This window comes from Ostrea edulis, chromosome 4, assembly GCF_947568905.1.
Source record: "Ostrea edulis chromosome 4, xbOstEdul1.1, whole genome shotgun sequence".
NCBI classification, from domain to species: Eukaryota; Metazoa; Mollusca; class Bivalvia; order Ostreida; family Ostreidae; genus Ostrea; species Ostrea edulis.
Window position 1 is genome coordinate 24,087,869 of NC_079167.1, and position 21,524 is coordinate 24,109,392.

Consider the following 21,524-nt stretch of genomic DNA (forward strand, 5'->3'; position numbering starts at 1 on the left):
AATTTTCTTCAAATGATGATATGAATAAGCATCAGTGCAGTCTCTTTACTTACATGCCAGTGGTCAGAAAAGTGTTCTATCAAGTAAGAAATGACAGGAGCCTCTCCAGGCAAACGGAAGGCCTCGAGGTACTGCCTCAAAGCCTCATCCAATCGAAGATCCTCAAAGTTAAACGACCTGTTCAAATCATAATTACAAACATAAAACAATGTCAGATTCAAAGTGTCTTCAGGTAGAGTGATTTAATGCAATGACTCATCAAATACTGTACGCTTTTTTGGCAGATACATAATTTTGACCTATTTTGGCGATTTCCAAAGATTCATCAAAATAAAAATCACCAAGCTTCAGTACATACACTGTAAGTATATATATACATTGTATAAATAAAATTGAATTCCCCAAAATTTTATTCACCAAAATTGATGGTATACCTTGTACAGCCAAATCTGCCAAATTTGTGTCCTGCCAAAAAAAACCTCAGCTTTATGGTAGTTTGAGCTGTCTCTACTAACAGCTTTTTTTGGATGGATGATTACATCCGTAAAAAAACAAAGTAATCTGACTGCCCAACTCACTTTACAAATGCCTCCAGAACTTTGTTATTGGTTTTCTTGGCGACGTACTCCCCAATCATGGCTTTGTCCAGTCTCGGGTTTTCCTTCAAGAAAGTGACCACCTCTCCTGGGTCCAGAGGATCTGACAACAGACCCTGCTCCTGGAGAAATGCAATTCCTTTGGATGGTTTAGTGTTAAACTGCTCTGTTCCTGTGTAATACAGCTGTGGAAAAACAGAATTGAAAGGACTATTAAACATATTATACACTTACAGTTCTGTTTTCTCTGTGATAACCCTTTGAAGCTTCAAGGTGTTAGTTATGACAGGTGGTCTCTTAATACAGGTTGCCTATTTTCCGCAGTTAATTGATAAATTTCGCAAATAATTTGTTCAATGGAGAAAATGACTACATGTATTTGGAATTTATCATTAAGAATATCAAGTACGGTTTTAATAGTTGTAAAATAAAATTAATAATACACTATAGTTAAAAATCTAGAATACAATGTGTTGCATCATAATTTATTATTCATTAAAAATTAAATTTAATCTGTTTACGAATGATAAACATGCATTTCATATTACATACACATTTACATGAGATTTACATTTCATTGATGAACTGCATGTATATTTTCTAAAACTTATAAACACTTTGTTGTAAAGAGTATTTATGTATAGCCTACTTGAACAGTGTAACTAAAAAATGCAATGCTTGTGGTAAGAAAGCAAATAGTGAAGTGTTGTGTCTCCTTTTGTACAATACATGCTGGAAATATGTTATTCAATATTTGAGAAACATTAAATAAATCACAATATCCATTGTACATGCACAACAAATCCTTTAAGCTTTGAACTAATGCAGGCAACTTTCTTAAACTCAGACGTGTCAAATACTAGGGACATGTCGAAGTGAGCCGCTAGTTCCGGTCATTATTCTGGAAACCTCGAGTATCTCATGCAGGAAAACTGCGAATACTCCGTTTATAAAATTTCAGTCCTAAGCACAATATTTACCTGATTTATATCGCAATCGGGCATATTTTTCACATAATGATTTAACAAAGGGTAGATTTTCATTTCCGATCTAGCGTACTCGGCACTTTTTAAAGTTTGTCGAAATTCCCACATTCAAATACACCGGCCTTGATTCCCTGATCCTTGATTTTGTTAAATAAAAAACTACTTGGGTTTTATTAATTAACCACAGACGACCCTGCATGTTGACAGATTGGGTATAATAATTAATTCATAGGGCCTACTAAATAAGACCACTGCCAAACTTTGCATTATAAAACGAAAGTGTTAGGGGCGATAATTCCCAGAATAGTCGTGCGTTTGAAAACGAAAGTGTTAGGGGCGATAATTCCCAGAATAGTCAGCTCAACCAAAATCGAAAGTAGTAATCGCGTTGTAATCGAAAAGTGTACAGTCGTTAAATAGAGGTAAAATTTCGTGAAATACACAAAAAAGATTGTAAAAATCATGGTCATTGGTCGCGTCAGACAGGTGGTCGTTTAATACAGGTACAATATATAGAGTAACGTCTTGGGGGGGAACTTTTTATGGTCACATACGTCAGTGAGTCGCTTAATACAGTGGGTCGCTATGGCAGTTTTGACTGTACTACATCCATTCTACATGTAAATTTCTCACTTGCATGCAAATCAGCAATTTGTCATGATGACCATGGACAGGTTTATGGAAATTAACATGAAATGCCATGTGTTTAGATTTTAACAGCTTTGCGAATATGCTATAATACAACGAATTCACACTTACAGTAAAACACAGTTTAATACAGTGAATATGCTTTAATATAACGAATTTACACTTACAGTAAAACACAGTTACAGTGAATATACTTTAATATAACGAATTCACACTTACAGAGAAGTCGTTTTTAATTCCTGTAGTTTTCAAACATATCATGAACTCATTGAATATAACAAATCACGTTTATAATGAAATGAAAATTGTCCGTCCCCCGCACTCTGCTGTAAGCGTGTTTCACTGTACTTTGGTTTATCCCAAACCTTGAACCAGTAGCTATCTGCAGTAAACGATCTCACAGAAACATGGGACATACCTAGCTATCTACAGTAAATGATCTCACAGAAGCATGGGACATACCTTTTTCTTGTGTTTAATGGCAGCAATATCTTCAGCTGTCGGGACAGTTAAGGACACCTTCATTCTATTCTGTCTAAAGGGCTGAGATATCTTCACTGTGTCCAAGTGTTTTGGATCCTCTTTTGAACTTTCTGTAAAATTATTAAGAACCTGTACAAGTAGACAGACCTAATCTACCACTACATAATACCAAATTCAAGAAAGGAATCCCCTTGTAATTCACACCTCATAGTAAGCTGATGTTGATCGTCCTAATCACATGTATATCAATGTACCAGGATTGATCAAAAAGCTTGTGAACTTTGCTTATAATTTTCAAAATCTTTTAAAGACACGTGCTACAAACAAATTTTTCTACCTCGTTTTGAAGAGTTCCAATATTTACATTTTTACAGTATTTGAAAAAAATTTGGACATATTCTAAAGTATTGTTTCATTCTGATGAGCATTGAATAATATGGACAGGAATGTAGCAGAGAATCAGTTATTAATTGAATAATGTGGACAGGGATGTAGCAGAGAATTAGTGATTAATTGAATAATATGGAGATGGATGTAGCAGAGAATCAGTGATTAATTGAATAATATGGACACGGGTGTAGCAGAGAATCACTGATTAATTGAAAAATATGGACACGGATGTAGCAGAGAATCCTTGCAGGAGGGGGGCACAATCTAGCGGATCTGCACTTCTTCAAGGTATCGCTAGAAGGACAAGAAAAATAGGGTCTAGGAATTCTTTAGCATATGAAATATTACAAATGATCTAAAAACATTCTAAACATTCTTCACATCCATAGAAAATTGAAGCAGAGTTCAACAATATTTGGTACATGGATATATTTGATAGGTAGTTAAAGAGTGTTGATCATGTTGAATATATACAGATAAAAAAATAAAAATTTTAAACCACATATATTTCATCATGAATTGTTTCCAGAACCAGAAATAAACTTTTGGATCCACCTATGTATGTTTTATCTCAGGACATAAGCTTGAAACAAGCTGCAAGACTTTCAGAATAAAACTGATACCATAAAACTGATACAAGACTTTCAGAATAAAACTGATGCAAGACTTGAAAATTTACCCTGAGTTTGTTCTTTACTGAGTAGTTTCTGTGCCATTATGTACCCAGTGGTTGGTGGACTTGGTACAGAGGGCTCAAGGAATCTCTCCTCTGTGTTAGTCTCTGACGACTGGTCACCTTGTTTCCCTGACACAAAATTAAATACATAAAGGACCTTCCCTATCAATCTATAGACAACTCTCTCAAAATGGTTTCTCTCCACGCGTACATCTGAGATACACATGTACAAAACCAAAAAAAATTTGAAACATTTGTTAGACACAATTGTAATGTGCACCCCAGTGCTGATAGATACCCTCAGTGGCATGTTTGGTGGTGCTCAGTATGCGGCTGTGGCAATGCTGCTCAATGCTGTCCACCACCGTCAACAGGGCATCAAGAGACAGAAGATGGGTGGAAAACAGGCCCTGCACTGGGAAGGCATTCTGAAATGCAAATAAGAGTTTTTGAAATACATGTAAATCAAGAACATATGGCATACACAGACCAATATGCATGTTTTTTGTTGGAGTAAAATTTGGAAAAATATCAAAATACTTATGTGTAAATTTTATCCGTAATAAAGAGACACAGATTTCCATTTACATGCATGTTATCTTAACAACTTAGCTTTTTGTCTGCAAGAATGAATAGTGTTCATGCAAATGGTTGATATTGTACCTTTGATAAAAGTTTGGTAAGATCCTCAAACAAGTTAGAACAGTATAAATCACAGTCGTAGTTAAGATAGAGCTCTGTAACCAGACCCGGGATTCTCCACAGTTGAACAATAGACTCTAGAGCTATCTCCCGAATCTCAAACGATATCCTGGGAGACTCGGACACTATGATATCTGTCAACTTGGTCAAATAAAACTGAAAAACAACAAGAAATGTTTCAGAAACATGTATGCCCCCCATGGTGCAAAATTCATTGATAGTAGTACCAACACAATTCAAGATATTTAGAGAACAATATCTTCCTATGTTCAGAGTGGATTGACAATTGACCATGTGACCTCAAAATCAATAGGAGTCATCTACTCCTTAGAATGTACCAGTGTACCAAGTTTGGTGTCTATCAAGCAAATGATTCTTAAAATACCGGAGACGAAATATTACTACATCCAGTTTGACCCTTAACCTTTCACCATGTGAAACCAAAATTTATAAGGATCATCTACTCCTTATGATGTATCAGTGTAGCAAGTTTGATGTCTGTCAAGCAAAGAGTTCTCAAGATATTGAGTGGACAGTATCTTTCTATGTCCAGAGTGGATTGACCCTTGACCTTTGACTATATGACCTCAAAATCAATAGGGAACATCTACTCCTTAAGATGTACCATTGTCTAACTTTGATGTCTGTCAAGCAAAGGGTTCTCAAGATATTGAGCAAACAATATCTTATGTCAAGAGTAAATTTACCCTTGACCTTTGACCTAAAAATCAATAGAGGTCATCTACTGTTTAGGATGTACCAGTGTACTAAGTTTGATTTCTGTCAAGCAAACGATTCTCAAGATATTGAGCAATAGCTATAACTTCAGATGACTACACCATATGGCATTATCACATACCTCCAGTTATAACTTCTGATGACTACATCATATGACATTATCACATACCTCTAGCTATAACTTCTGATGACTTCATCATATGACATTATCACATACCTCTAGCTATAACTTCAGATGACTACATCATATGACATTATCACATACCTCTAGCTATAACTTCAGATGACTTCATCATATGACATTATCACATACCTCTAGCTATAACTTCAGATGACTACATTATATGACATTATCACATACCTCCAGCTGTAGCTTCAGATGACTTCGTATGGACTCGAACATTAGAAAGCAAACTCGCAGAGAAGCCGAGAACAAGGAAAGTCTCTCGGACTGCAACAACTGAAACATGCAGAAATGAGATTGAATTTATCCTTTCTTGGTAGTTTTTGCTATAATTCTCTAATAACAAAATTTGAAATCTTTCCAAGACAGTTTCATTTTCTACCACAGCTTCATCCCTTCATAAATGCTACTTTACTAAGCATTCATAGTGTTAAAATATATGTACATCTAGTTTGAACAGTTGAATAGTTATGGTAAAACAAAAATCATATTTCATTTCAAAAGCTGAAGGAAAAAAATTAATGTCCTATCTAAATGTAAAGTAAACTTTTTTCATAATGTATCTCAAGAGACTGTAACAAATTCTGTGTTATAACCTCTGTACTACACACTTTTCAGACTCCCAAGTACATTGAGGTGTTTTAAAGTAAAACTGCATATAAATGAAAGCAGTGTGTGTAAATGAATGATTTACTTGTAATTTGATTAATTTAATTTGAGTTGTCTTGAACAGGAAAACAGTGCTTCCTCTCCTGCAGGGTATGAAGATGATCAGATTTCTTTTGTTTCAAGCTAAGCTCGCCACAGCCCTTAGCGTCTAGAATTTTTTTCCCAATGAGTCCAAATGGTGCTCAAAGTGTTGGAGCAATGCCAAAATCCTCTGGTACTTGCTTTTTGGTCTTATTTCCTGCATTTATTGTATTAATAATTTGCAACTTTGTATTCAGTGAAACAGCTTTCTCTGAGTTGGAGTCACCATTTTAAATTGATAAACGTTATACTCAACGATGAATTTTATTTTTAAAAATTGTCATAAATACTTCTACCCGACACATCCAAGAGATACCCCAGTGACAGGATTGTCATCTCATTAGAAAAACAAGATGTGTTTGTGAAACACAAATGCCCCCGATAATGGCCAATTCTGAAGATGGCCAAGGTCACAAGGGCAAATATCTTGGTACCAGTAGAAAGATCTTGTCAAAAGAAATGCTCATGTACAATATGAAAGCTCTAATATTTACCATTTAGAAGTTATGACCAATGTAAAAATCAAATTAAAAGTAGGTCAAATGTCAAGGTCAAAAGGTTCAATACCCACGGAAAGGTCTTGCCACAAGGAATACTCATGTGAAATATCAAAGCTCTATCACTTACTGTTCAAAAGTTATTAGCAAGGTTAAAGTTTTCAAAAAGTAGGTCAAACTCCTAGGTCAAGGTCACGGGGTCAAAAATGTTGGTACCCACGGAAAGGTCTTGTCACAAGGAATACTCATGTGAAATATCAAAGCTATATCTCTTACTGTTCAAAAGTTATTAGCAAGGTTAAAGTTTCAGACAGAATGACAAACAGGACAAAAACAATATGCCCCCCGATCTTCGATCTCGGGGGCATAAAAACAACCAATACAGAAGTCAGGTTGTATGACGTCAACACACCGTGACTAATCGGGGATCACCAAACTGACCAGAGAGGTGTGAAACCAGGTGTCGGGATGACACCTATGTTATAAGAGGTGTAATTATGTAATGACACCAATTTTAGTGTTACTTTATAGTAACACAATGTACTATGTTACATAAAAATATAATGTATGCAGTGTCTTTTATAAAGAATTATACAGAAACTTTGACAGGGATACTTTATATCAGGAGATACTTTATATCTGAATAGCATTACATTATAATTACGTTATATCCGGAGATGCTTTATATCTGAATAGCATTATAATTACGTTATATCCGGAGATACTTTATATCTGAATAGCATGATAATTGCATTATATCCGGAGATACTTTATATCTGAATAGCATTATAATTACGGTATATCCGGAGATACTTTATATCTGAATACATTATAATTACGTTATATCTGGAGATGCTTTATATCTGAATACATTATAATCACATTATATCCGGAGATACTTTATATCTGAATACATTATAATTACAGTATATCCGGAGATGCTTTATATCTGAATACATTCTTTATATCTGAATACATTATAATTACGTTATATTCGGAGATACTTTATATCTGAATACATTATAATTACGTTATATCCGGAGACACTTTATATCTGAATGCATTATAATTACGTTATATCCGGAGACACTTTATATCTGAATGCATTATAATTACGTTATATCTGGAGATACTTTATATCTGAATACATTATAATTACGTTATATCTGGAGATACTTTATATCTGAATACATTATAATTACGTTATATCTGGAGATACTTTATATCTGAATACATTATAATTACATTATATCTGGAGATACTTTATATCTGAATACATTATAAAAGAAGTTTACTGTATGTTCACAAAACACTCTCTGAGCCTTGCCAGATTCAACATACCAGAAATAGGTGTCGACACATTTCATCTTTAACAAGATAAAGTAAAGAATTGTAATGGCCGATATGATCTGCTCCAGATTCCAAAGCTACGGAAAGAAGACTAAGACCCATGTGTATCATTACATCTGTGTTGTGACGATCCAGGGGATTAGTCAGAGAGATCAGGAATCGAAACAATTCACGCACACATGGCAATCCGTATGGCAACAAGGGTCCAGAGCCTACAAATAATTTACCTTTAGTTTTCACATGTACACTCGGTTTCACTTTATCAAAATTCTGTACAGGTTTAAATTTCTTTATCAGTGTATAAGAAATTTTATAATTTACTTATCAATTCATTTGTTTTAAATGCATGGTCAATAAAACAGATGACCTATTATACCCCTAGTCCTACTTCAAAACAAATTAGTAAATAAATCTTATATTCATGCTCGGCATTGCAACAACTCCTTACCTGTCCCACAAACTCATTAAAACCCAATAGTTACCTTCCTTGGATTGGTGATGTGGGGTAAATCTAACCCCCTGTGGATTTACAATTTCATCCACCATCACTGGTTCTAAATTTTCTGCTGTACTGTGTACAGACTCTGTGTCCTCAGACTGTAAACTAGCCCGGTCCAGCTCCCCGCTCATGCCCAGTGAATCACAGCCCTTCTGTAATCAGACAAAAATACTTACAATACGCATAACAAATTAAAATCCATCCCTACAAATACAAAAACTGAATTGCACACCTACTTAATGCTCATCCTGATAATCAAATTATGTTACATATTCTATTCCAGGTAAATACAGTTCCAGTTTTACTCCATCTTTGAATTTAGTGACATTCCAGGTAAGTGAACTGTACCCGAAATGTCACAAAATATTATGTATCATTGAGAAACATCACATTTATCCTTAAAAGAAATGTCAAGATACTTTATAAATTTCCTCAACAGAAACTCCCTATCCATTCCCTGTAATTATCATTGTAGCACATGCATGAGTCTTACTTGTGATATGTCTTCACTCTCTGGAACTGATAGCAGAACTTGTGGGGTGGATTCAGGATTTTCTATACTTAAATTTATATTGGATGGCTCCGATGATAAACAAAAAGCTTCTTCATCGACATTAGCAGAATTTTCCTCTGTCTGAAGTTCTGAAAACTCTGAAGGGTCCTGAGAAGTTTCTCTCTCTCTGTCTGTTGCCTCCTATAAAAAAAAAACCCATAAAATATCAAAATTCCTTAAAATGATTCATCACTTTGGTATCAAGAAGACTCGCATATACACTTTAAAAATTTATCATTTTTTATGAATTCTAAGCATTTTGAAATCAGACTTGCACCTGGTGACTGAAAACATACCCAAAATTAAACGCATACCCTTAATATTGCAAATTAAGTTTTCTAATTTATTACTTCAAATCCCCCATTACCTGGAAGCGTCGACTGATGTCGACCACCCCCTCCTCCCCTGGGGTGGCCGGGGTCGTGGCTAACCTCTCCTTGGGTGCATTGACATAATCTATTCCTTCAATTACATTGCTCTCTGGAGAAGCCTCCTGACCCCCAGACACATCCTCGCGGGAGCTGGTTACATTTTCGGACTCCCGAATTGTCGTGTTGTCCTGCTGCTTCATCTTGGGACGTTTTGGTCTGGGTTTAGGAGATCTCTTCTTCCTACCCAAACGAGATGGATCCACCCCACCTGTTCTCATCTTTAGCTACAAATATACAATCAAGAATAAGAATCCACTCAATGGCTTATCTCTGGAGGGGGGAATGGAATGCTACTTTAGAAATACACTGTACCTATACTAGCGTAATCAAAATTTAGTGAATTTTACAATATAATATCATATTTACAATCAGAGCTCAAGATAACGTGAGCATAAATACTCATTGATTTTTACCAAGTACCCATTAAAGTTGAAAATCAGGCGTACTATTACACATTAGCGAATGAAAATAAGCTTTACAGTCCCAAAGTAATGCGTACTTGTGATAGTATAATATAAGTACTAATTTTCTATTCATATGAATTGAGGTTAGCTCAGCGCTTGGTCTTACATGAAATAAATGCTATGAAAAACATTTAGATGACAATTTTGAAAGATGGCTTAGAGATAATTCAAAAACAACTAAAAAGGCCTACTTGTTATACTCATTTCTTATAGAGGTAGAGTGCTTTAAACTTGTATTTTCAATCTTAGACGATTGCTTGTAGCTACAAACACAGGGTTTGACATTTATTTTTTTTAGCACTAGACAAGTCGGGCTACTTCAAACGATTTTTACTAGACCTGACCATACATCCACTAGCCTTGACCGACAGTTTCTCCATATTTAATTACTTAACTCAAATGACAAATGTGAAGTATGATCTATAATGTACATGTATTTAATTGTCTAATAAAAAGTCTTAAGTCTCATCTTTTATTTTAAAACACAATTTTTCTGTCTCTTTGAATTCTACACGGCATGGAAATTCTTCGGTTCATTTAGAATAAAACAACATCGACAGTTTTTTTAAAATTTCTATTTCAAAGCTCTGCATTGTTTATTTTCTACTTTTTCTTTTTTTTCTCTTGGGACATCTTTCATTGAGGACAAAAAGTCCTATTTCAATAGAGACATTCCCACACATGTCAGCACCGAAAAACGACTGTTTACAATGTACTTTTATTAATTTGATGAAAACTTTCTTATATTAATTCATATAAACTGTTTTCTAAATTAAAATGAATTAAATTTATATCTACTTACTAACCGAAACAAAACTTTTCACACATTTATTCAACATTGAGTAGATTACAACTAAAATAGAGATTATGTCATCACACGGTTTAAAATTGTTCACCAAGTCTTTACAGTTACAATTTAATGAAGAATAAAATATCTTATGGTTTAAAATGAAGCTTCTATTTATTTTTTAACACGACCAGTCAGATTAGAAAACCAACATTTTACCAAACCTTTAGAAGACTCGGTCTGTCGGACGTGCCTAAGTGTCCAACTCTGAAACATGGCACAGAAAATGTCACATGACAAACGATACTTTTTCCGTTAAACTTCAACTTAATCAAAGTTTTTACTGAAAGGGCGCTCCAGTAGCATTGCCTCACTAAGTATTTTTAAAAGCATTTGTGAGATTGGGAGTCAAGCAATTATTTATCGACTTCCATCAAACATGCACTCGTTTTTGGTTAACGGTACAAGGTGAGGGGAATCCGACAGTAATTTGCAGTGAAAACAAAGAGCAAACAATATATATGAGCAGAATTAGGTTCATCTAAATTTTTAAAAATACTATAGAAAGACACAAAATCTTTTGACGTTGAAACCGATATTTATTTGGGTAAAAAAGCTTTTTGTTTCTCAATTATAACAGTTTAACTTACACTATGACAAATGTTTGGTGTTTATGAAATTTATTCAATACTGTACAATAAATACTTGAAAATTTACAGGTGAAAACCATTTGTAGTTTTTTTTTTATATCATAAATTCTACATTGTCATTGGGATTTTTAAATTTATCATTGAGGTATAAAATTTTAATACATGTATATGTCAGGTACTTGGTCACATATTAACATCTGATTATATTTAGATGATCAATTTCTGTATTAGTGGCAAAACAGCAAGGAAAATCAGTAAATTAACAAAACAACTCTTTTGACTTTTTCTGAAAAGCGAAATACTCATTGATTAGAAAATCAGGGGGTAAATAATACTCTTTGTGTTAAAAAATTATCTGGAGCTCTGTAGTAACAAGAGGTACTGTGAGCAATGCTCACTAAGAATACCCCCCCCCCCCCCCCCCCGCTTACCCCAATCTCCCAAAGGGTGTTGTTAATAGGTATAAATTACCTCTTTCCTGAGTGTAAAAATATGGTATGCCTTTGTAGAAGAAAATGGAAGATATAGTCCGAACACAAATCCATGGTATAAACCTATAATTTTGACCTTGAGATCAAAGGTCAAGGTCATAAAGAGGTCATGAATGTACATGACACATAGTCTCATGGTGATACACCCATGTCTTATGGTATGACTATGTCAAAAACCCTATAATCAATTTTAACCTTGAGGTCAAAGTCCAAGGTCATATAGAGGTCATGAAGGTACTCGACACATCTTCTCATGGTGATACACTCATGTGCCAAATATGGTATGCCTATGTCAAAAAACAAAGAAGTCATGGCCCTGACACGAATCCATTGTAAAAACCTTTAATTTTGACCTTGAGGTCAAGGTCATATGGAGGTCATGAAGGTACCCGACACATTGTCTCATGGTGATACACTCATGTGTTAAATATGGTATGCCTATGTCAAAGAACAAAGAAGTTATGGCCCGGACACAAATCCATTGTAAAAAACCTTTAAGTTTGACCTTGAGGTCAAGGTTCAAAGTCATATGGAGGTCATGAAGGTACATGACACATCGTCTCATGGTGATCCACCTGTGTGCCAAATATGGTATGCCTAAGTCAAAGAACAAAGAAGTTATGGCCCGGACACGAATCTGGAGACAGACGGACGGACAGAGTGATTCCTATATACCCCCCCCCCTGAACTTTGTTCGGGGGGGGGGGGGGGGGGGGGGGTATAACAATGGAATTTTACTTAAAACATTCTCTTCCTAAATATATTGTAAGGACCTCATACAACCACAAATGAAACTGAACATTGTAAATTATTAAATATATGCAAGGATTTTATCATCGTGTAATTCAACGAGAAGAATCGCTAACAACAAACAATTACTTGCTCTTATTCTAAATTTTTATATTGCTGAAAAATACATGTAAACACCATTTGATCAAAAATAAGGAATCTACACAACCATTAAAATTGAAATATTTCATTGATCTGGACATTGTAATACGATATTTATCATGGAATTGCACACAATTTCTTCAAATTCAAAATATACTATTCCATATAATATATCGTAAGGGACCTCACACAACCACATTTTAATAGAATATTCCATTGTAAAAGAGATTGTACACAACTGCAACTGAAACATATTGCATGTATTTCACAGCAATGGGTCCTCATAGAAGTACAACTAAAATAGAATAGACTTCACACAACCACAAACTGGTTGTCTTATGCACATGCACATTTATTACTGCTCATACTATGAGACATTGCCCTCTGACCGACATTCTGAGGAAATTTTATTTGAGACCTATGCTTATATAGCACTCTTTTCAGCTGTGTCTGAAACTATGTTAATATCTTTCCACATAAGAATCTGGTTAATAAGACAAACCATCTTGTTGCTAATAACTTTAGATCAGAAAATCTCACAGGAGTCTTTCATTTGAAGTTGCATGAATTGCTACAATGTATCACATATATCTCAAACCTTATGAGCCGACCATGGCTCGAAGAGGATAGATCACATATATCTCTAAATACCTTTTTCATGTTGGCTACCCATTTCGGATCCTCCTTAAACTGTGGAAGTCTTGAAAACAATAACTGCACCATATCCATAAGTGTGTGCTCTGCAGACTTCCTTAACAGCTCTTTAGAGCAAAATAATACACATACATAGTGAATAAACATAGCACTGATACTGTGTAAGGGGCAACATCAAAAGTTCAGTGTCTGACAAAAAACTAAATTCACGTAGTTTTCACCAAGATTCCCCAATCCCCCTTTAAAACTAAATATGATGAATGTTGAAACTAATCGATTAACAAATAAAAGCATACAATTATAAATAACACCCTATATACTTTTTCTACTGTTAATTCACAAATGAAAGTGCACATTCAAACTATTAAATGTTCATTAAGATGTAATATCAGTATGTGGTTTTTAACAATCACTTGTCTATTTTCTTTTTCCTCTAAAGTGTATAACTGATGTCCGATAACAGAAACTTACGGAAAATTTATGCCCCCCCCCCCCCCTAACTATCTGAATTTAGATTCTTATCCAACATCAGTCTTTTGATCTTGTCCCTAATGAACAACAATTTGGGTTATCTTTTTATATTAACCATCATTCCAAAATGCCAAAGAAGTACTTTCAGCAAATTTCTGTTACTGAAATATGTTTGTGAAATCATTCAATTTCCTATCAACTCACCACTAAGTCTCATTTCAAAACAAATTCGGAAACATGACTGCATAATTTCACAGACTGACTCGTTAGTGAGGAGGACCCCTGCTGGGGATAACAGCAGAGTCCGTAAAACCTGGAAAAAAAAGACCCTCAGTGTAGCCGTCATAAGTAAATCATATCTTGGAAGGCCTAAACACAACAGTTCAAACACCAATTCTGTAACTTTTTATGTATAGCTATCATTGCTAATATTTCAACTTTTATAAATGAATTCCTTCTTTTTTTACACAATTGTCCTTTTCATTCTGTAGTACAAAATGTAAATAAATTGTCTTACATGGAGAATTTTCATGAGGACCACCTCATCAGATCCTGGATCCGTGCCTACAAATCTGGCATGTGTGACAGCATCTGCAATATTCTCTATAGCAGCTGGAGCTGTCTCACAAGAAGAATCTGAAGAAGAAAAACAATTTGAGTGTACCGTATATACTCACAGTTTGAGTGTACCGTATATACTCAAATATAAGTTACTTTTTGGGGAGTAAAATTTTGACTCAGAAGTCTATGTCTGATTTATAGGTGCATACTATGACCGGATTTTTTTTTCTTGCCATACAACTTATCATATTGTGACATCTGACGATGTTTTTCAAGTGATTATATCTGTTTAATCAGTAACTTATTTACCAAGAGTAATCATTTATATAACAAAATAACAATCCTTAGTATTTACCACAGCAATTTTAAAAGTAAAATTACATTTAAGTTATGATTTTTACATGTCGATTAAAGTCAACATACGGCATTTTTGATGCGAACATTTCATGAATGAACAAGCCTGATTACCAATAGTAAAGTACATCGGTATTCTGTATTTCTTTAATCATTGTATGGAACCCTTGCACTAAACACAGTCTACTCTGAATATATTGAAATTCAGGGGACAGACCTGATAATCATTATATCTAAAAGTTCATTATAACCAATGTTGGACCATATAAATAATGCTACTGGGGATTTATTTTTCCTTCAGTATATCTGATATTCAATATCAATATAAGAGGAGTAGACTGTATCCACTACATATTTAAATTTGCAAATAAATGTGGACGTTTTTCTTTCTTTCATTTACCTGAAAAAATCATTTTAATTAATGATTGGGGTGCATGTCATTAAATAAACACATACTGCAAGATGGTATGTCATTGTCAATCAATTAAAGGGGCACCTGCAGTGAGATGGATACCTGTTCTATATTATAATTAAGATACAGTAATTAATTGATTATCCAATTATTTGACTATTCTTTACTGGAGGGATGGCTTGTATTAAATAGCTTGGGCAGTGAGCATATCCTAACTACTGTATATGTCTATTTCAGATATCCAATGTTATGTGGTAAAATTATAGGTCCACTCCAATCACCATGCAGAAGAGACAAAGAATGAATCTCTGTAAAATCATTTTTGTATTCATTCAGTGCGTTTAACATGGATTTATCGGTAATAAAGAGTGAGACCAACATTCAGAAAATATAGACATCAAAGAGAGACAACTCTTGCTGTAAAATAGGTATTCGAGTTGACAGGCAATCTGATCATTCAATCTGACTTTACATGTATAAGATGGCCAATGTAAAATTCCTAAAAAAATTTCCTCTAAAAAATGAGTCCCCTACTTCAACTTATATGCAGGTTGACTTAAATGTGAGTATATACATTACCATCGTCGCAAGCCATGCCTATTGTCTCCGTTTGGTAGGTCCCACAGGACTCAGCAATCGTAGCTCGCGACGATGATTTGGTATACTCTGTGATGTGAAACATAGTGACAACCCACCCCCCACCCCATTATTGTCTTAGGTTAGTTTAGTATGCTACATGGGGATTATCACATAAAAAATCTAAAAAGATTTTTTCATGTATTGCACAATTTTAATTACACTACAGTGTTTTGTATACATTTTTTTCTCAACTAAACATCTTTATTCCCTCCCCCCCCCCCCCCCAAGTGTGGTAAGACATAGATTTCATATTTGCTTTTATGCACTTGCAGTTGTAAAATAATAATAGAAATCCCAAGTATAGATCAGAGCCCCTGGAAAAATTTGCATTGGATGAAATCCACTCCCATGAGAAAAAAGTTCTGGATCCTCACATGTATATGTACCTGTATATGTCACTTTACTGGTGGCACCTTTAACATACCATATAAGCAGAATTTTTAACAAGGATTTAATTTTGGCATAATTAGCATGAGTGATGAGATCGCCAAAATTGAATACCGCTAATAATTCATTCCATATCGGAGGTAATATCTATCTTTCCTGGAATTATAAAGTCGCGGAAATTAGCTCTCGCTAAACATATATACCCACTTTTATGGGAAAATCCCTAAGTATGTGTCTCGCTAAAATGTCCACTTATACAGTATCTGGACCTTTTCACATTGAATGTACCATCTTTGTACGATTGAAAATCACCCAAAAGAACTTACCTACCAGACCGTAGGACAGGAATTTGTTCACTGAAGTCAAAGCTAAACCTGTTATTGGTCCAGTTGTGTCCTCTGATCTTATCACCTCCAGAAAAGGTCCCAAGAATGCATTGGGTTCAATTTCATCCAAATCTACAGGAAACATACATCAAAGAGTCAGACAGGAAATATAGTTACACAGAAATTTACAGTTTTCATTTCAATCTCAAACATAAATCGAGTTTGCTTAAAGGATGAATTACCTTGGGACTTGAGTTTGAGGGATACAGATTGCATGTCTTACTACATAAATTTTGAGGAAGAATTATTTCACAAGTGACTCAAAACAGTATCATATACATGAACTTAAGCTGTGCAGTTTTATTTAAAATATATATTCAAAACTTGAGTCTCACAATGCTGCCAAATGTTATCATTGTTATATCTTTACGTGCTTGGAACTCGAGTCATTTTACAGAGGAAATGTTTTTATGACTAAGACCTTGTACTACGATTAACTCATCTGAGAAATTACTTTCATTTTCATGCAATACTTTCTTTGTTAAAAAATTTACTAGCCCACAGGTAACTGCTACTCCAAATTCAATTGCCTGCAAAGACAGGAGGCCCACAAGCCTTATTGGTCACGTGAGTATTAGTTAAAAGCATCATTAGCCTTAAGGGCTATGAAATCTATAATAATTTTCCTGTTCTGAATATCTAAGCTAAATTCTAATATTCAGCAACAATATAAAACAAGATGTGTTCTTAAAACACAAAAGACTTTACATGATATAATGTATGTTATATTTTAACACTATATGATTACTTTGGACTCGCCCTAGAGTCAGAATCCTGGGGCTGCAAAATTCACAATTTTGGTGCACCCCTCTCTTCTTCTCCTACATTTAGTTTCAATTCAGTATCAGCAAAATTAAAGAAGAAGTCTTTAAAATGAAAGACAATAATCAATATGATAATTTTGGTCCCACCCTGGAACCAAAACCCTATTTCTGGGATCATGAACTTTACAATTTTGATAAAGGGCTACCTGCTCCTTCTAAATATCTACCGAAATCTATTTTCAATTTAGTATCAACAGAATTAATGAAAATGTTATTTATTATACTACATAACAAGTTTGGCCTCACCCTGGAGTTAGAACCTTTACCCCGAGGATTGTGAAATTCACAATTTGGTAAAAGCCTTCCTGCTATACATACATGACTATGCATTTAGTTTTTTTTAAAGATGTGCAGTTGTAGAGAAGAAGATTTTTGAAAATCAATAAATTTTGGCAGTTTTTGCTCCACCCTTAAGGCCCCATGGTGCAGGAGTCATGAAATTCACAATTTATGTCCCTCCTGTCTCAACAAGAGGCCTATGGGCCACATTGCTCACTTGAGTCACCTTGGGACATATGTAAAGATTTTCCCTATATATTCACATGTAAAACTTTGATCCCTATTGTGGCCCCATCCTACCACCGGAGGCCATGATTTTTACAAACTTGAATCTGCACTATGTCAGGTATAAGCTTTCATGTAAATGCAAACTTCTTTGGCCAAATGGTTCTTGAGAAGACCATTTTTAAAGATCTATATATTAGTATGTAAAACTTTGATCCCCTATTGTGGCCCCATCCTAACCCCGGGGGTCATGATTTTGACAAACTTGAATCTGTACTATATCAGGAAGCTTTCATATAAATTTCAGCTTTCCTGGCCCAGTGGTGCTTGAGAAGAAGACTTTTAAAGATTTTTCCCTATATATATTTGCATGTAAAACTTTGATCCCCAATTGTGGCCCCATCCTACTCCCAGGGATCATGATTTTAACAAGCTTAAATCTGCACAATGTCAAGAAGCTTTCATGTAAATCTCAGCTTTTCTGGCTGAGTGGTTCTTAAAAAGATTTTTAAATCACTAAACCCTATTTTTACACTTTTGTGATTATCTCCCCTTTGAAGGGGGCATGGTCCTTCATTTGAACAAATTTGAAAGCCCTTCACCCATGGATGCTTTCTGCTAAGTTTGGTTGAAATTGGTCCAGTGGTTCTGAAGAAGTCGAAAATGTAAAAAGTTTACAGACAGACAGATGACGGACAACAGGCGATCAGAAAAGCTCACTTGAACTTTCAGCTCACGTGAGCTAAAAATATTACATTCCAAATTTGAAAAAAATTGGAATGGTAGTTATCAAGAAGTTCAAAATGTTCAAATGTTAACACACAACAGACGAAACAAAGTGGACAATGACGGACACAGATCAATAGCAATAGGTCACCTGAGTGACTCAGGTGACCTACAAAAGCATTTGTCCCAGGTGTCTTGTAATGCTATTTGACAGCCCCCACAGTGTGATGTCACATATTTCAAAAAGTTTTTTAACAAAAGTGAGACATCATAATACGTTTTCATTTGAAAAATTTTCAACCAATCTCAATCAAGAATCATCATCATCAATCCAACAAAACTCAAATGACTCAGTGGTCTACTTGATATACATGACATACCAGATATGTTATTCAGTATGTCTTTTAACTGAGAAAAACTGCTAAGAAGGGGGTCACTTTCTTCATCCTAAAAATAGAAAACAATGAAAAGACTACAAGGCGATTAAAAGCACATATCAATGCTAAACTATCAATACTGCATCAACTTTCAAACTAATCTACTTCACACTGCTTTACAGGCAATACAAAAATGTTGTCCTGATAAATGGCTGAAATGATGCGTCACTTGCAACAATAAATATTGCGATAATTAAAGAACTATTACAAATTTTTTCCAAAATCAACAGTATCAAAATGTACGACTTTTCAAGACTTTACACCACCATTCCTCGTGAAACATTAAAGTTTCAGCTGGTAGGTGACTAATAGTGAAGAGACGAGAAACTGACAAACCTGCTGTGTGTGGTTCACCCATCGAGAGCTTCTTCTCATCGCAGTGACAACCAGGCTGATCTCTCCCTGAATGATATAGATTCCATTCTGTGGTCTACCCATCCTGTCAAAATATACATATACAGCCAAATATGTGAATCTGACATCAGGATAAATTTTCTCAAATTTCCATGGATGGCAACTTTTGGTTGATACTCATTAGATGCAGAAATAAGAGAAATATTTTGAAACAGTTCAACTTCCCAACCTGTTTAGTTGTTGACTGTATGATTAAAACAAATTCTAAGTTCTTTTCATTGAAGTTATTATAGTAACTTTGTCAGAGCATATTCAATCTAGGCCATTATCATCCATATGTTTATTATCAGGGATTTATCCAGCTTTTGTATCTTATAACCCATTTCATATTTAAGGGGAATTTTTGACAATGCAGTCATGAGCTTCCTCCAGGAGAGAGGAGGGGGACAATCTCAGATCATAATACCTACAAATAGGCACATCAATTGATTGATTACTGATCCTTGTCTATATTGCAAGACTTTGTTAATTATAAAAAAATATTTAGAATACACACGTATAAAATGTTTTTTCTTAAAATTCCTATACACTTTCATGTAGTTTCTACATCTCAAGGGGAATGTTTACCTGTGGAAGGGGAAATATTCATTTGTTGTCAAAGGGGGAAAGGTACCCTTTACCGGTAGTAAATAGAATCTCAATAAATCCCTGATTATGATAATGTAAAATGCCTGGCAGGGATTAATATATCACCTATGAACTAAAATATCTATTCTAAAACAATAATAATGGATATTTCTCCAATACAAATATGAAAGAAACTTTGGAGGCTAAGTTACATGTATAAAAGATTTGTAGAAGTCAGCAAAAAAAGATAATCTTCATATTGTAAGACATAATTTACTCAAGTTTAAGAGAGAGAGATAAATTACCAAATAATACAAATAACTACAATTCAAGAGTTTCACAATCATAATTTATCAGTCTTCATGTCAACTAGGGCCAAGTATTGGTCAGAAAAATTTGATATGATCCGATATCAAATTTAATAATTATATTGGGTTTTATTATATATACCAATAAATCAGGAACATGCATGTAAATTTTATCAAAATGGGAGTTTCAAGTTTCACCTCAAAAACATACAGAAAGATTGCTAATATGTGGTGAGAACACGTGATTTAAAATAGGTGGCCCTTCGTCTTCTCATACAGTGAAATATAAACAGTCTCACTTCTGAATATGACTTGTGAACTGTGAATCACATGTAAAAATCACAATTGCAATTGGAACTACACAAGCCTAAGACTAACAATACATTTTGTATTGATTGATAGTGCCTCGTTTCATGTAAAACTTGCAAAATGTGCACCCTAAGCAAGATGGATACTTATCTAATCGAACACAGGAGGCATGCATATGGGAAGGCATAGGATTCGTGTTTTTAATTACAGCGATTTTAGGAAACATATCCATTTCAGTAACAATTAATGGTACGTCTATTGTCTGACACCTGTATTAACACAAAATACTACTTGAATAGTGACCAATAAATCAAATGCATATAATTTATATACCTGACTATACTGGTGTTGTGAGAGTCACACTCACAGTAAGCTCGAGACCAAACAAAATAACACCGATCCTTTCCCTTTTGTTTTTCTTTTCTTGCTCTGTTCGACACAAATTATCTTGGTAAATTCATCTTTTCTTCAACTATGCAATGAAGTAACAAACAAACTACATATATAACCACCGACTGTGAATGTCAATTTACTACAGCGACCAAAATGACGTGTATTGAGTTGACATTTTAGATTTTCAAAACAGAAGAGTATGTAAAGGGGGATAACTGGTGTTTTCCACTCTGAGTACCTCCTCGTAGTAATGATGTTGGTGAATTATAGTTCTCGTTTGATTTTGATGCAATGAAAGAACAGAATTTATTTTTCTAATTTAGAGTCAAAAATAAACAAATAGAAGATTATTACAATAATCAAGCGAAGAAATGCCAGTCGATATCTAATAACAATTTAAAGCATCGAGTTT

At 34.5% G+C, this 21,524-nt stretch overlaps 1 protein-coding gene across 3 annotated transcripts in view; it reads right to left on the reverse strand.

The window, feature by feature from the left end:
• LOC125668664 (Golgi-specific brefeldin A-resistance guanine nucleotide exchange factor 1-like) overlaps window positions 1-21,303 on the reverse strand; it is a 44,151-nt gene extending 22,848 nt beyond the window's left edge. For 2 of the 3 annotated variants that reach the window (XM_056162305.1, XM_056162303.1), the window contains exons 1-18: window positions 21,053-21,303; window positions 19,458-19,560; window positions 19,065-19,131; window positions 16,571-16,702; window positions 14,409-14,527; window positions 14,096-14,204; window positions 13,418-13,527; window positions 9,420-9,707; window positions 8,993-9,193; window positions 8,483-8,651; window positions 7,992-8,212; window positions 5,581-5,679; window positions 4,443-4,637; window positions 4,078-4,207; window positions 3,783-3,908; window positions 2,693-2,823; window positions 579-781; window positions 54-177 (exon numbers count right to left, since the gene is read on the reverse strand). In XM_056162305.1, coding sequence (XP_056018280.1) covers window positions 54-177; window positions 579-781; window positions 2,693-2,823; window positions 3,783-3,908; window positions 4,078-4,207; window positions 4,443-4,637; window positions 5,581-5,679; window positions 7,992-8,212; window positions 8,483-8,651; window positions 8,993-9,193; window positions 9,420-9,707; window positions 13,418-13,527; window positions 14,096-14,204; window positions 14,409-14,527; window positions 16,571-16,702; window positions 19,065-19,131; window positions 19,458-19,559 — 2,526 coding nt within the window. In that variant the 5' untranslated portion in view covers window position 19,560; window positions 21,053-21,303. The remainder of the gene's footprint in view (window positions 1-53; window positions 178-578; window positions 782-2,692; window positions 2,824-3,782; window positions 3,909-4,077; window positions 4,208-4,442; window positions 4,638-5,580; window positions 5,680-7,991; window positions 8,213-8,482; window positions 8,652-8,992; window positions 9,194-9,419; window positions 9,708-13,417; window positions 13,528-14,095; window positions 14,205-14,408; window positions 14,528-16,570; window positions 16,703-19,064; window positions 19,132-19,457; window positions 19,561-21,052) is intronic. The other variant, XM_056162304.1, reaches the window with a different exon arrangement.
• Between the last annotated feature and the right edge of the window lie 221 nt (window positions 21,304-21,524).